The sequence below is a fragment of the Bubalus bubalis genome, chromosome 23, assembly GCF_019923935.1.
Source record: "Bubalus bubalis isolate 160015118507 breed Murrah chromosome 23, NDDB_SH_1, whole genome shotgun sequence".
Lineage (NCBI taxonomy): Eukaryota > Metazoa > Chordata > Mammalia > Artiodactyla > Bovidae > Bubalus > Bubalus bubalis.
In genome coordinates, this window is record NC_059179.1 from 44442220 (window position 1) to 44458229 (window position 16010).

The following is a 16010-nucleotide window of genomic DNA, read 5'->3' on the forward strand; positions in this document are numbered from 1 at the left end:
AGGACTGATCTCCTTTAGGATGGACTGGTTGGATCTCCTTGCAGTCCAATGGGCTCTCAAGAGTCTTCTCCACCACCGCCCTTTCCTCAAGCCTACCCCCAAAAGCTTAAGACTCCCTGAAAAAGCCCACTCAGGAGCTTTAAGGCCCGCCCCGCACCCCACGGGCCCCTCAGACGTCAAAGTCTTTGAAAGGCCTGTTCACATGTGGCCCTCCGGACTCCTTCCCGAAGGTCGCCCTGACTCTCTCCCAAGGTGGCCCTTGCGGCTTCCACCCATCACGCCCCGCTCACGCTCTCCCCATCTTCCGGGACCCCCACCACCACCATCACCACGTCAGGGATCCATGCCTCCGTCCCCTCTCCCGGGGCCTGGGCCAGACAGCCACGCTCACCCTCCCCTGCCCCGCGCCACACTCACTGCTCTCGGGTTCCCAGCGCAGACGGGACAAACCCATCCCCTTCGGGGCCGCACCCTGGGGACCGCGCCGCGCCTCCCGCGCCGCCGCCGTAGTCCGCGCCCTCGTTCATCGCGCTCCGCGCCCCGGACGGCCGTTGGGGCCGCCATAGAGACGCTGCGCGGGCAGAGCGGACGGGCGGGCTGGCGCCTCTAGGAGGCGGGAGGCCACCCTCTCTACTGCTCCGGCCCCCGCGGGGTCGGATGTTTTGCGCTCCTCCCGGCGCCGCCTCGGACCCTAGCCCAGGAGTGCACCGGGCTAGGCCTCGCCTCTGTCCCCCCTCTCTCCAGCCAGCGTCAAACGCACCCACTGCTTCGGGATGCCCGGCGTATGCGCACCTTAGATATGGGGACGGCTGTTTGTGAGGGACTATTCAAGCCATTGCATTTTGGAAAAAGCCCGGCGGTGGGGAAGCCACAGCAGATAACTAAGCTGACAGCGTTCAGCGACCCACACTTACAGATAACCTCATCTCTCCACGTCGTGGGTAGATCTGAGAAATGGGTGGGACGGACCATCGCAGTATTTGGCTTTCCTGCCCAAAGCTAATTCCATTTGTGGCTGGCACCCTGCCTTGATAATTAGCATTCTGACCTCTTCTGACTTGAGGTCACTGGTGGAGGAAGGACTTTATGCCAGGTGAAATGAACGCCCTAGGGTCCCCCACCCCCACCGCTTCCCGCCCGCCCAAGTAGCCAACCACGGGTAATAGGAGAGCTGAATGAGAAGAAAGTTCTAAGTGAAGTCAGGATGCTGTCTCCACGAAGCAGCTAACCAGGCACCTGGCCCTTTCCAAGACCCCTAACCTCTGCGTGCTTCAGCTTCCACAGGAGCACCTCACTGGGGAGAGACTGCTCCCAACCAGTGAACCTTAACAAGTCCCTGGAGGTGAGCGGCATCAATAGTTGCCTTTCCAGCTCACAGAAATCCCAGTTATGACCACATGTGTATGTCCTGTGACGCAAGACGTTCCAAGATCTTCAGGCAAGTGCTGGTGTAGAATATGGTAAAAGACAGATGGGAATCTATGTGTATAGTGATTAGAGAACTCAAGAAAGTGCATAACCTTATTACAGAGTAATAAAACCACCAGATGCCACAGTCAATTAGGGCTGCCCTGAGTGAATGGTTGTTTTGATCTTTTCTAGACTTGATGCTCAATGCTCGAGAGAGGGAGCTTGAATGTGACTGAGTGGGTCTTAAAAGGTTTTAGGTTTTAATTAAGATGCGCCCATGAAAGATACAGCTCTGTTCAATCTGATGTCTTGCCAACACTTAAGATTGCTCTGTGTGATGAATGCTATAAACAGTTGTTGGTATGGAGCCCTGGAAAAAAACACGATTTATACAGAGTTCCTTCTTTGGCTCCAGGATTACTCTGAGTGTTTAGTCCTGAGTGGGGCACCACCTCTGATCTCCCAGGACAACATTCTTGGTGGGGGGATAGAGAAGCTGAATCAGAGCAGAGCTGCCCATCACCAGGGAGAACCTGGAATGTGCCAAGGAACACAGTCCCTCCTGCCAGGTGCTCGTTACACAAGACAGGAGGGAGGCCCTGAGTATACTTTGGGTTGCCTGTGTCGCTCTGACACTGCCAGTCCCTGCAGCTGGAACCCTGCTTACCTACAGCTTCTCTGAAACTGTGCTTTCAGGAGTTCTCAAATGCTCCCCAACTGGCAAAACAACAGTCAGATTCCAGGTGATCCTGGTTAGGGTCAGAAGGGATGGATTCTCTGAGAGGGTAGCACTGAGCGAAAAGCTAAAAGAGTTTGCCACAGGCTGTGTCCCCAAGGAAGCAGACTGTAAGACTGAGATGAACATGGAAGAAATTTATTAGGAACTGCTCTCAAGATCACCACCTATTGGGGAAGAGAGAGAAGCAGGGTTGGACAGAGGAAGTAGTCAGGCTGGGGTACCATCACAACGGAGCCTCAGCTAACACCCTCTCCCCTGACAGGACACTGTGACGCTGGGATGATCCTTCGGAATTTTCAGGTTGGATTGAAGGATGTGGGCCTTTATTCATCTGTGGATACACTGACTAGATCTCGAATGCTTTTTTGCCCAGAAAAAGAGGATTGACCTTGGACAATGAGAATTCCAGGAAGGATAAATCCAAGAAAGGGCTGTCAGCACCTGGAAGAATAATTCAATCAGTCTTACAAGGGGACGTATGGGTCACACATCACCACATCTAGAGCAGAGACTATGGAGTCAACCTGCAGCTTTCTGGGAGAAGAGCATTCCAGGTGAACAGAACAGTGAGTGCCAAGCCCCCGAGGTAGAATGAGATAGGGTTATCCAGGAAGCAGAAGGAAGTCTAGTGTAGCTGTAGCAGAGTGAACAAAGGGGACAGCAGCAAGAAATGAAGGAGTCGGATCATTGTAAGGTTGGGGATTTAACCAAGAAGCAATGAGATTTAAATTTAAGTTTTGGTGTGACAGTTTTGGCTAATACACTGAGAACAGACTTGGCCGGGAAAGGGTTAAAGGCAGAAGTGTGAGCACACTGCCTTTTTCATCCTCATACAATGGACTTTCGGGGTGGGATCATTCTCTGTTGTGAGGGTCTGTCCTATGCGTTGTAGGATATTTAGTGGCCTCCTTGACCTCTCACCACTAAATGCAGGTGGCACCCCACGCTCCCTCCCCCCCACCCCCATCTGTTGTAAAATCCAAAAATGTCTCATTTTTGCCTGCTGTCCCATGGAGCAAAACTGCCTCCAGTTCAGACCCCTTGAGTTAGAGGCTGTTACAGTGATCCAGGATAGCTTGGACCACTGTGATGGGTATGCTGTGGCAAGTTGTAGGATTCTCGATGTATTTTTGAAAACTGTGCTGACTGATCAAAGGGGAGCATCAGGAATGTTCCAAGGTTGTTGGCCTGTGCAACTGTCAGAAAACAGTTCAGTTTGCTGAGTTTGGAAGAAGTGTGCTGGGAGGAGCTCTGTGAGAGATTACAATCTCGGTTTTGAACCTGCAAGACTGAACGAATTGAAGAATAATGATTAGAAAGTTTAGTTCCTTCCCTGAAGTTAGTTGTAGTTCATTTTCACTGTTATTTATTATTTATGCTGATTTTATCTTCTTCCCATGGATTTTTCATTACATTTGTCTTCTTTCATACCCAGAATCCAATTGCTTCTTAACACCTCCACTGCCACCAGCATCGCACTTCTATCCACCCCCAAACCACTGGCACCCAGCGTCTGGACTACTGTGACGGCGCCCTTCCCCAGCCGCTATGTCCTGGACATTGCAGCCAGAGGGGTCATGTGGAAACTGAAATGACATCATGTTACTTCTGCATCAAACCCAAACCGAACAAGTGCCTAAATCAACTCCCTCCTTTATCCTTGAGCATGGCAAATAGAGGCTTTTAATACTAAAAAATTTCGCGTGCAAAGACAAAACTCTGTTTGGGGAACGACCAAGACCTGTAACAGAAGGCGCCGTGTCTGGGATGCGCAGAGCACGAGACTGCACGCGGAGGATGCAGTGCTAAAATCGGTGATGAAGGCGGCAAACCTTGCACCTCTCACCCCTCACTCCGGGGGCTCTCGGGCCCCTTGGCCTCACCCGTCGAAGACTTCATTTCCCAGCATGCGAAGGGGCTGGCCGGCCGGAAGGCTCCGTGCCCGCCGCGGGGCATGATGGGGGAGTTGGAGCTTTCCATCATGGCGGCTTCCATTTCGGGCTACACCTTCAGCGCTGTGTGTTTCCACAGCGCCAACAGCAACGCCGACCACGTAGGTGTTGGGCCCCCAACCACTCCCCGCAACCCGCCGCGGCTGCTAGGGCTTCCGGCCTCGGTCTCAGGCCGACGCCTGTGGAGAAGCCGGGATCCTTTGCCCCTCGCCCCCTATGCTGGCGAAGGAACTGATGACCCGGGAGGCTCCCGCCGCCGGCGAACTCTTGCTGCCCGGGTCTCCTTCGCCCCCCACCCCGAGATGGGCGTCCCCTCACTTGGTGCCTTCCATCGGCATGCCCGTCCCAGGACAGCAGTCTCCCGGTGGGGAGGGCTTTCCCGGCCGGCCACCGACAGTGGCAGGAGTCGCTTAGTCCTGGAAACCCAGCGCCTGCCCCTCCCTGAGTCAGGCTTCGAGACTAATGGGGGGTGTCCGGAGTCGGAAAGGAACCGAGAGACCCCCGCTTCAGTCTAGGAGCGGAGACTCCCAGCCGCGCCCTCTGGTCTGACAGGTTGTTGTGGAGTGCGACGAGGGTAACTATGGCTGTCACTACTCTTGTTAGATGCGAGCGTGTGTTTTCTTCGCCTCGATGAAAAATGCAGATGTAACCAGGAGTGTTCGGTGGAGGGTCTACTTTGGCCTTGCCTTTGCTTGTTTAGTTCCCTGGCCAATGTTCTAAGACCCGGGAACTAGTCTCAGTGAAAATAGGGAAGTGACAGGCCTTTACGTATGAGTGATCGGAAGTGCATTTTTAATGTCCCTGGCTTCTGGATGCAAATTCTTTTATGACATTAGATAATTTTTGTCTTTACGTATTTGCCCACCAAGTTGAGAGATTGTGTTAACATGATTTGAGTAGTGAATTATTTAAGTTCACTAAATAAATGTAGTGGGAGGGAGGGTGTTGTCATTACAAAGCAAAATGAGAACACTGCAGAAGAGGGAACTGGGTTTGGTTTGATGTCTGCGATCCTAGGTTCCATCAATAAAACTGATTTCGTAGAGAGGTGATTTCATTAGTAAATTGGATGGCATTAAAGTGTTGTACCGATCATTGCTTCAGTTCAGTGGTAGAGATCAACTATAGAAATAATACACAACATGGGTTTTTCCAGAGGCAGCTCCTGTCTCTGGACACTAAGGCCCCTGGTACTGCAGCCAGCTCTTTAATAATGTAATGCAGTTCCTTCTACAGGTAGTTTGTGATCCTGCTCGTGTCACCTGGAAATGTTAAACATGGTTTCAGTCCTGTTTCTTAACCTCTCTAGTTCTTGGAGTGCCTAGTAATATCACAGTTTTATATATAAAGCAAAATTACTGTAAGCAACCTGTTGAAAAGTGGATAGTTTTAGTTTTTATTTTTTTATAGTCTACAGTGAGATGGCCATGTTACCTAGATTGTTACTAACTTGATTCAAGAGATATCTCTTTAATATCTGCACTATGCCAGGCATGGTGCCAGACTTCATAGAAATTTTTACCAATGGCAATAGTTTGCAACTTGTATCTTATCCTCTACAAGGATACCTTTTATATTAACCTTGCCACAGTTACATATGTAGAATACTTTAAAGTAATTAAAATTTCACACATTTTAAAGTTGAAGAACCAAGAATTTGTTTTTGTAGTATATTGTTTTGTCCTGGCAAATTAGTTTAAAGCCACTCATTATTCTGTAGTGCTGGAGTTAGCAAACTTTTTCTGTGAAGAGCCAGACAGTAATTATTTTAGGCCTCCTGAGCCTTGTGGCCTTTGTAGCAACTACTCAGCCCTGCGGTTGGTAGGGAGAAAGGAGCCATAGACAATAAATAAATTAGAATGACTTCTTCCAATAAAGCTTTACTTGTAGACACAAAACTGAATTTTATATAATTTTTCACACATCATGAAATATTGCTCCCATTTTCTCTTTCATTTCAGCAATTTAAAAGTGTGGAAACTTATTCTAAGCTTGTAGGCCATACAGTAACTGCCATTAGGCTGGATTTAGCCCACACACTATAGTTTGCCTACTATTATAAAGTAAGAGTGGTTCAGATAATCTAGACCCATAGATAAATAAGCATCCGTGTTATACTTAGCTTTAGAATGTTTTGATGTCACTGTCGACTTTTTCAAACTAAGGCCTGCCAGATAATATACAGGGCACCCAGTTAAATCTGAATTTTAAATAAACAGTAAACAATTTTTTAGTATAAATATATCCTGTTTCTTAAAATTATCCATCATTTATCTGAAATTCAGATTTAACTGGTTATCCTGCATTTTTAGTTGCTAAATTTGGCAACCTTGGGCTGTGGAACACTAGGAATCTGTAGATATTAAGGTCTAAAGTTGTGTAGGAATCTTCAATTGTATTTTCCACTTTGACTAAAGAGAAATTTTTCTAATCTGTTACAAAGGCACAGCTTGTGTTTTGTAGTGAGAACTCATAAAGAAAGACTTTCATAGGATAAAACAAGCTGCTTTAGTCCATATTTTCCAGACTAGTAGTCATGGATTCTCTAGTACATATATAATTTTTTTGACTGTGTTTTCGTTGCTGCATGGGCTTTCCTGCGGTTGTGGTGAGCGGGGGCTACTCTCTCGTTGAGGTGCACAGGCTTCGCATTGCAGTGGCTTCTCTTGCTGCAGAGCACGGGCTCTGGGTGCTCGGGCGTCAGCAGTTGTGGCCCATGGTCTCAGGAGTTGCAGCTCCCAGGCTCTGGAGCACGGGCTCAGTGGTTATGGTGCACAGGCTTCGTTGCTCCGCGGCACGTGGGATCTTTCCAGATCAAGGACTGAACCCATATCTCCTGCATCGGCAGGCGGATTCTTTACCACTGAGCCACCAGCGAAGCCTGATTTGGGATTTTTATGACACTCCACTCCTTTAAATCAGTATTTTGTATTGAGTTATGTATGTATTCAGCTATGCTGAAAAGCCTCTATCTCTCCATCCTCACCCCCACAGATTCCAACTGGGACTTTTTAAACTAGGAAATTTATTCGAAGAGTCAACCTACAATAGAAAGGACATTGTTTCACCAAATGTATTCAGCCACTCTTTGCTGAGCAGCTCTTGTGTGCTGGGCACTGTGCGAGGTGCTGAAGTGCACAGTGAACATAGAATCCCGGCTCGTACGGAGCTCATATTTTAGTCGGAGCAGGCATTCATTAGTATGTGTAAATATGAAACAGGAGAAAAATATGAGAAGAGAAAGGATGCAGGGTAAAGGGAGCAGTGTGTGGCAGACTCTTGATTCTGTTCCACTCTCCAGGGAAGGCCTCTCTGATAAGGTGCCGTTTGAGTGAAGAGCCGAATGGAGGGAAGGGGTAAGCCGTGTAGGATGCCTAGGGAGGGGAAGTCTGGGACAGCCTGTTAGTTCACCACCTGCAGGGATGGTATTTGCCATTTAGAGTGAACATTCTCCAGCGGTGCTTGTGCTGAACTCGAGCAGATGCTGAAGCAGTAGGTTATGTGCTGAGTAATCCAGAATCGTTGATGATGGTGTATGTTCTCAAAGGAGTAAATCAATTTATCTCAGCATTTATTAAGGAAAAACTTTGACCTAGTGAAAAACTTATTTGCTGGAATCCTAATTTCTCCTGCCAGCCCACATAGGAGCAGTTAGTTGTGCATTGTATTAACTTCTTTCTTTACCCTATTGTCATTAGCAGAGTTTTTAAAACAATGAAATAAATTACATGCTGTTTCAAGAAAGCAGCCTAGAATATTTCTGCTTCCTGAGCTTTTTTGATGTTGCTTGTTACACTTAGTGGAATTTAGGTGATGAATTCACTCTACTTACTTTCACTTGAGAAAAACAGGGTTTTAGGGGAAGGGATTAAAATAATATTTCATCTTGTCATGGAATCCTTTATTCAAACAATTCAGTTAATAGCTGTGTCACAAAGTACTTTAGTCATATACCTGTTGGTTTATGGAATGGTAGTTTATGTGACAAGTTTATTTGGATTATTGTTAAAATTATTATAAAATTGTAATGTCCTCAATTCCTCTTAATTCCGGTAAAAATCATTTTTGTTTTTAGCTGCAACTCTCTTCCCCCATTGCTTTCAGGAAGGATTTTTGCTGGGAGAGGTAAGGCAAGAGGAAACCTTCAGCATCAGTGACTCCCAAATCAGCAGCACAGAGTTTCTGCAAGTAATCGGTAAGTGAGCTAGTCATGGGCCTGAGAAATACTCTCCTTGTATACATGCACCCTCTTTTGTTCTTTGGCCGTTGACTGATTGTAACCTAACAATAGACTTAAAGAGTACATAGAAAGCCACTCAGATCACAATGCCAGTTATTTTCACTAGGAATGATATGAAATGTCTTTGTAAGTCAGCGTAAACCCGCAGTGCGAGTCTGTAAGTTCAGGTATTTTGTGAAGCTGTCCCTGACCCAAGTGCTCTGACCTGTGAATGGCTGTGTGGAATTGCACACACGTCTCTCCACAGCCATGGTGAGAGCCCTGAGTGTGCGCTTTGGGCTGTGCCCATGCTCGGCATCACCTCATACCATAATGAAAGCGTGTGTTCTGCTGGTCCTCCCTAGAGGGATCTGGCAAAGATGTTTACACTTGTTTACAGAAGATATTTGTCAGACCTACACAGCTTTCTGAGGACTAAGCCAAACAGCTGATCTGGGGGAGCTTACTGGGGAAAATGAAGGTGTTTTGTAGGTGCGCGGCTCTTTGGCTCAGTCTCCTTTTGATAAATAAGGATCATATGTTTTTCACCTGGTGTGCATCACCGAACAGCATGTCCTGATACTGAAAACAGAGCAAGGGCTGTTTGATGCATTTATGCAACCAACAGTCATTGAAAAACACCAGTGCAGGAGACGAGTGCTGGGCAGTAAGAGGGATGTCCAGTGCCTCTCTGCCTTCCAGGACTGTGAGAAGAGGAAGACAAGTTTACAGAAATACCAGAGCATGCAGGCTGAGTGCTGTCAGAAAGGAACAAAGACAATCTCATGAGTTGGGAAAAAAAAAACTGCTCTCGGGTTAAGTCAGTAACGACACCGTGAGGGAGCTGAACTGAGGGCCAGTGAGTGGTTTGTTCAGGGCATCCCGGGGCAGGGAGTGCATAAAACATGCAGGGAGCCTGGCCTGTTTCTGGGTGTCTAGAGTACAGACGGCGTGAAGGTGAGTGGTTTGTAGTTTGAAATACTGCTGGAAGGTTAGGTTATGCTGAGGCCAAAGCATTGATTTCAGCCTGTTCTCGTTTCCGTTAGTACCTGGGCTGGGGCCAGGGTGAGGACTGAGGAGGTGAGGGTTGGGGAAAACAAGAGACAGCTATCTCCTAAAGAACCAAAACGATGAAACCCACTCCCCACAATACTGACTTGGTAAATAAATACTTGATATTTGACGTGCTGTGGTGTAGCTGCTCTTTCACGGAGGTTTGATTTCTGTGTTTTGTCTTGCTTAACTCTTTAAAAATCCTAAAATAGAGAACTCGGTTTCATTGGCCATCTGTGCAATTATTCATTGTTTGCACTTGGGTTTTCAAAACTAATGTGGTGTGTGAGGGTTTGCCAGAAGGACCTGACGGCACACCATGCAAGAAAGAGCGCTAGCCTGGCATGCCCACAAAAGTAGCATTTCTGATGAGTGTTCTGGCTGTTTATTTATCTTTGAGGAAACAGAATAGTAAAGTAATTTAAATTCTCCAGCATCGTGTACTCTTATCTTTGATTCATAAATACCAGTTCCCATAGTATTGCAGATACGGAGACGTGCCAACAGACAGACAGACCCAGGTAATACAGGGCCATGACGATGACCCTCTATTGCTGTACAATGTTTAATTTATTAGCTACATTCAATTTATTGTTGAAACAATCATGGGTCTCATAAACAGAGTATTTGCCAGTATTAAATGTATGGTTATCATTGTAGTCTTTTTCTGTCTTTTTTTTTTTTTTGGTGGTGTTTTTCATTTAAAAGTAAGTACATAACAATATTAGAAAATGTAAACCGGGACCCTGGAAAACCTGGATTAAAGGCCCAAGCGTGAGATAACGAACGTACCAGGAGAAGTATTCCATACCACTAGCGCAAAGAAATTTTCTGGATAGTTTAACCTCCAGCATATTTTAAAATAACAAATTGACCCGATTTCGTATTTGTTGAAAATGCCTAAATCCACACACGGACACCTTTTCCTGACTCTGAACAATAAGGAGGACTTGATATGAAATGGCATGCTGTGAGGGAGCACTCGTCTTGAACACATCCATTTTTAAAGCGGTGCTCACACACTTGCCAGAGAAGGCAATGGCACTCCACTCCAGTCAGTACTCTTGCCTAGAGAATCCCCTGGACGGAGGAGCCTGGTGGGCTGCCGTCCATGGGGTTGCTACGAGTCGGACACGACTGAGCGACTTCACTTTCACTTTTCACTTTCATGCATTCGAGAAGGAAATGGCAACCCACTCCAGTGTTCTTGCCTGGAGAATCCCAGGGACAGAAGAGCTTGGTGGGCTGCCGTCTCTGGGGTCGCACAGAGTCGGACATGACTGAAACAACTTAGCAGCAGCACGCACTTGAAGTGGAACTGTCTGCCCTTCATGCGGGAGTGGCCAGGAGGAGAGAGCAACGAGAGAGCTCCCTTAGCTAATGAGGTGATGGCAGCAGCCGTTCCTGGAAAGATGGAAGTAGGGATGAGAGGGCTATGCAGCCCACCCACCAGCAGGAGACGCAGCGACAGGAAGATAAGCCAGCGCAGCAGCGCGTTCCCGTGGGGGTGTTCACAGACGTGCAGGCAGAAATGCCACGCCAACAGTCATTGAAAAACACCAGTGCAGGAGACGAGTGCTGGGCAGTAAGAGGGATGTCCAGTGCCTCTCTGCCTTCCAGGACTGTGAGAAGAGGAAGACAAGTTTACAGAAATACCAGAGCATGCAGGCTGAGTGCTGTCAGAAAGGAACAAAGACAATCTCATGAGTTGGGAAAAAAAAAAACTGCTCTCAGGTTAAGTCAGTAACGACACCGTGAGGGAGCTGAACTGAGGGCCAGTGAGTGGTTTGTTCAGGGCATCCCGGGGCTCCACCAGGCGGCACCCCACTCCAGTACTCTTGCCTGGAAAATCCCATGGATGGAGGAGCCTGGTGGGCTGCCATCTATGGGGTCGTACGGAGTTGGACATGACTGAGGCGACTTAGTAGCAGCAGCAGCCACCAGCCAGATGAGCTCTGGAGGCTTCCAGAACTCTGGAATCCCAGGCCGGGCTGCCCTGGCTCCCCTGCTTCCAGAAGTCTGCCTAGCAGCTGTCACAGCCGCCAACGTCACGCCAGTCTGCAGCTTAATCGTGTTTGAAAGCATCACCCTGTTTTCTCCACGGAGTGCTTAGTTAGGCATTGCATAATCTTGTAGGAGAAAGCTTTGACCCTGTAGAAAATATGGTGTGGTATCTAGAGCATATCTTCAGTATGCTTCTCATCCAGGTTGTAAATCATGAAGGAAGTCTGCTGGGGTGGATTGATGACAGGAGTGCGTCTTCAGAGTTCAGAATTTACTCTAGGGATTTTCTTAAACAAAATATTCATTCCTTTAAAGTAGATGAGGACTTTTTTTTTGCCTCCCCCTGAACTCTAGTTAACATTTTTACTACAGAAGTTCTGCAGTCTAATTACTGACAGTATCTCTGAAATAACTTCTGATGGTATACTGTATCATTTTTGGTGATAAAAAGAGAGGATTTCTAGATGAGATTTTCCCGTTTGCATCACTGTGTCGACAGTTATACTCGGCAAATAATCTTTTCTTCCCCGTGGAAGTACTGGCATTTTTGTGTGTTTTGGCAGCTCTCACATCGGTACAGAAGCTAATGGGCATAGCCCAGTGTCCTTCAGGGTTGTGGTTTCATTTTAATTGAGTTAAAATTGCAGCCTGGAACTCTGTGGCTGTGGCTTTATAAGCAGCAGGTGATGAGTTGCTGGCCAGGAGAATGTTGTTAATAGAATTGCGTGGTTAATTAGTCCCATGGTCTTGTACGTCAACCCAGACCCTAAGCCCCCTGATGAACTTGAAGAAATGGTTCACTACAATAAATCACAGCAATCTTTTCAGAAGTTGTTTGCCTCTGCCTTATAAATGGCTGTTTCCCTTGTGCTGAAAAGCTTTGAAAAGGCTAATAAACTTTCCGAGTTTTCACCCTTCCCCTTCAAAACACCTGTCCCAGTTGTCCTGCACTGTTAGTGAATTACTGGTGGCAGACTGGCTAAGGCCCTCCTTTCCTCATGCTGTCCTCACAGCTTTTATCCACCTCGATTAAATGCTTCCAGTCAGTGGTTCCTTTTTCCTCTTGGAAAAAGGTAAGATTGACCAAAAGCACACAATAGCTGTGTGATCTTGAATAAACGCTTTCAGGCGTGTGCTTATCACACGCCAACAGATGGGCCCAGACCTGTCATTGGCCGTTTTACTTTGTCCTGGGAGGGTGGCCCTGAGCTTAAGTGTTAAGGAGACACTGCCTTCACCAGTGTACACACTCTTTGGGAAGGGAAAACTGTCTTTTTATTGTCTGAGATTTTGGTTTAAAGTTTTTTTTAAATCCTGAGCTACTTTATAGTTGTCTGTATCTTACATGATTAACTGAGATGTATTTCCTCTTTCTGATTACAGAAATCCATAACCATCAGCCTTGTTCAAAACTTTTTAGGTAAGCCACATCCTTCTTTGTAGCTTTTCGTCCTTACTAAAAGATTAATTGATTGAAAACTAATGAACTCAGACTTGTATCTGATTATGGCTGTAGTGTTTTAAGTATAACTGAGGGGGTCCAAGTTCACTGATTTACTGAGTGTCAGATGCGTGTGTGTAGCGCTGTGTTAAGTTAGGAAAAGGCGAAGGGTGGGCAGATAAACCCTGGCCTCAGTGGTTTAAAATGGAAGCCTTCCTGCCAGCCTTCCTAGCATGGGCTCGTCAACATACAGAAAGCAGCTCATCAAGGATCACATAGAGATAAAAGCATATTGTAAGAGGCATAAAAGTGTTCCGTGTACAACTTTAAAGTGTAAGGAAAGGGAACATAAAGCTTACTTTTTGGGGTTTAAGTTAATATTATTCCAGTTGCATGTTATGACCAACTAAAGGACAGAAAGAAACAGGAGGAGAGACATTCAAAGAGAGAAAGTGACGCAGACGCCCATGGAGGCAAAGGTGAGGGAGAAAGTGACCAGCATGTCGCCTCCACCGGACTTCTCCCCAAACTGCAGTCCAGGCCTCTGCCTCCTTCCAGAGCCCCCAACCCTTCCACCTGTTGACAGATATGATGACCTTCACGCTTGTGTTTCTTAAACCTCCCCGAGGCCCTGTTCCTCTGCTTTGTGAAAGCCAGGCCAATCCTCTCCTTGCACTGCTGCCCATACCAGTTCAATTCAGCACTCTGGGCCCGCACTTCTGCCTGGACGCTGCCATCCCTTGTGCCTGGTTGTTGCTGCCATGTGTTCCCGGCAGCTTTCACCCTGACTCCGCTCCCATCCTCAGCTGACCTAAACCCCCAACAGCCCTGCACCCAAGAACCCCTGGAGACTTCCACTGTGTTCACCACCCATCTTATCCCCACCCCTCCCACACACACTTACCCCTTATTTCAGAGGATTGTTACCTGTGAACAAAGCCCCACAATAGCTGAGAAACTCACTCTTAGATTTACATGTAACTGAAGAGGAGCAGGAAGCAAACAAAGAATCAGCAGTTCATCTGAAAAGAATCTCAGAGCATTGAGATCGATTGCTGATGATTCAGCAGTCAGTGAATGGCCCTGGTCCACTCACAGCCTCGGTCTGGATCAGAAAGGGTCCTGTTGTTTGGCCCTGACTATCTAAGACTTTGCTAGGTGTGCCCTGCCTTGTCTTTCTGAGGAGTTCCTTAAGCCACTGTTAGTAAAGTAATACCCAGAACCTAGACCCATAGACTCATAATTGAAGCCATAGACTCATCATTCTTAGGACTGAAAGAAACCATGGAAAATCATATGTCTGCTCCAAACTGTTTATTTTGCAAAAAAAAAAATAAAGAAGTGGAGGCCAGTGAGGTTCAAGTGACTTGCCCATGATCATATAGAGAGGAGCAGCACAGAGCTGGAGTTGGTATCTCCTGACTTCCAGTTCAGTGTTTTTACTGTAACTTGAACTCCTTCCTGCCTGTAAGGCCTGGGCTTGTGGTGGTGGGAGGAGGGGTGTGGCATTCCTGAAACCAGGACCAGTGATAGAAAAGGTCACACATCATTATGCCCGAAATGCTCTTCACACGGTCCTGGTCAGATGGGTCTCTTTTAAAGGTGAGTGCCTTCAATTTGAAGCTGGCCAGACCTAGATCCAAATTCCAGCTCTTGCATCTGCCAGTTCTGTAATTTGGGGCAAGTCACTTAACCGCAGTATCTTTATTTACAAAAATGGAGGGAAAAAAGTGTTGACTTGTTGGGCTGAACTAGTACTTACCTCCCAGCAGTGAGACAGAAACGAAATGAATTAACATGAGGAAGCATGCAGCCGAGTGTCTTATTAAGGAGTCAGCAAATATTCATTTCCCTTCTTCATTTCTCAGAATATGTGCTTCTCTGTTCTTTTCTTCCCCCATAGATAATTGACACTTAGAGACAAGGAAAAGATGTCACAGTCATTTGAAGCCTCACATTTTGTAATTACTTGGTATCAGCATTTCCACTTATGGAAGTAATACCTTTTGAATGTAGCAGTCTCTTGAGGAATCTTTGATGCAAAGGATACCTCATATCAGCAAAACATTTAGATTGTTTTTTCTTATATACTTATTGTGTGTGTGTGTGTGCTCAGTCGTTCAGTTGTGTCCAACTCTTTGCAACTCCATGAACTGTAGCCCGCCAGGCTTCTCTGTCCATGGAATTCTCCAGGCAAGAATACTGGAGTGAGTTGCCATTTCCTCCTGCAGGGGATCTTCCCTGCAGGGAAGGGATCAAACCTGCATCTCTTGCACCTTCTGCATAGACAGGCAGGTTCTTCACCACTGTGCCATTTGGCACCTATTGCAGATAAGCAGTTGTAGCTTTATTGCCAACTTTCAGGGTTAGGTGACACACAGACACAAGTTGCTAAGCGTATTTTTGTCAAAATACTATGTAATTTTAATAAAATGTTTTTCCTCTTAAAAAAAAACAGTTTTTATGACTATGCAAGCAAAGTTAATGAAGAGAGCTTGGACAGGATTCTTAAAGATCGGAGAAAGGTATGTTCTGTTTGTCACCCAGTCTGATTTGGAAATCAATCTTTATCACCCAAACAAAACCAGAAAGGAATGTAAAATGAAACAGTGAGATTGTTATTAATGTGTAAGAATTTTGTCAAGTAGATTTTAAAGGTAAACTGTAGATATGATACAATGTTTACAGTATGTAAAACAAAATTTAGATATTTAGAGTATGATTCCATTATGTAAAAGTCAGAAGGAGAAAAAAGAACATGAACTATAATCCAGAAAGTTGACAATAGTTACTTCTGGGTGGTTCTAATTTTCCTATTTGGTAATTTAAAAAATAATTTTGCCAACATATACTACACATGCATTAATTTTATAATGAGGGAAAATATTCCTAAAAAAATGTAGATTGCAGTCAAACATCTTTTGATGTGTTGCTCTTTCAAGTTCAGTTCACATCGAACATAGATGTTTTCCCAAAAGGTCATATGTTTATTGTTTCTGTAAGCATATGCATATGATGTTCTGCTTGTGTGTATATATATGGTAAACAAGTCTGAATAGAATTGAAAATGAGCTAAGGTTTTATTGCTGCAGCACTGTGTGATGGTCTCATTCATAATTCACTCTGTTGTACCATGTATGGGGTTTACTTTTTTACCTTGGTATATTGATTCCCGAAAAATAGATGAGTCAC

At 46.0% G+C, this 16010-nt stretch overlaps 2 protein-coding genes across 6 annotated transcripts in view; one reads left to right on the top strand and one right to left on the bottom strand.

The window, feature by feature from the left end:
• EEF1AKMT2 (EEF1A lysine methyltransferase 2) overlaps positions 1–814 on the bottom strand; it is a 32514-nt gene extending 31700 nt beyond the window's left edge. Inside the window, exon 1 of one of the 5 annotated variants that reach the window (XM_025274437.2) lies at positions 793–814. Coding sequence is in view for 2 of the 5 variants with exons in the window: in XM_006081001.3 (XP_006081063.2) it covers positions 418–527 (110 nt within the window). In the remaining 3 variants the exon portion in view is untranslated. Of the gene's footprint in view, positions 1–417; positions 659–792 lie in introns of those variants that run through there. The other 4 variants (XM_006081001.3, XM_044934923.1, XM_025274436.2 and 1 more) reach the window with 4 other exon arrangements.
• A 1631-nt stretch (positions 815–2445) lies between these two features.
• The window catches only part of ABRAXAS2 (abraxas 2, BRISC complex subunit), a 30657-nt gene continuing 17092 nt past the window's right edge, over positions 2446–16010 (top strand). The window contains exons 1-5 of the mRNA XM_006080422.3: positions 2446–2703; positions 3585–4202; positions 8206–8296; positions 12761–12797; positions 15277–15343. Of these exons, the coding sequence (XP_006080484.1) occupies positions 4104–4202; positions 8206–8296; positions 12761–12797; positions 15277–15343 (294 nt within the window). The 5' untranslated portion in view covers positions 2446–2703; positions 3585–4103. The remainder of the gene's footprint in view (positions 2704–3584; positions 4203–8205; positions 8297–12760; positions 12798–15276; positions 15344–16010) is intronic.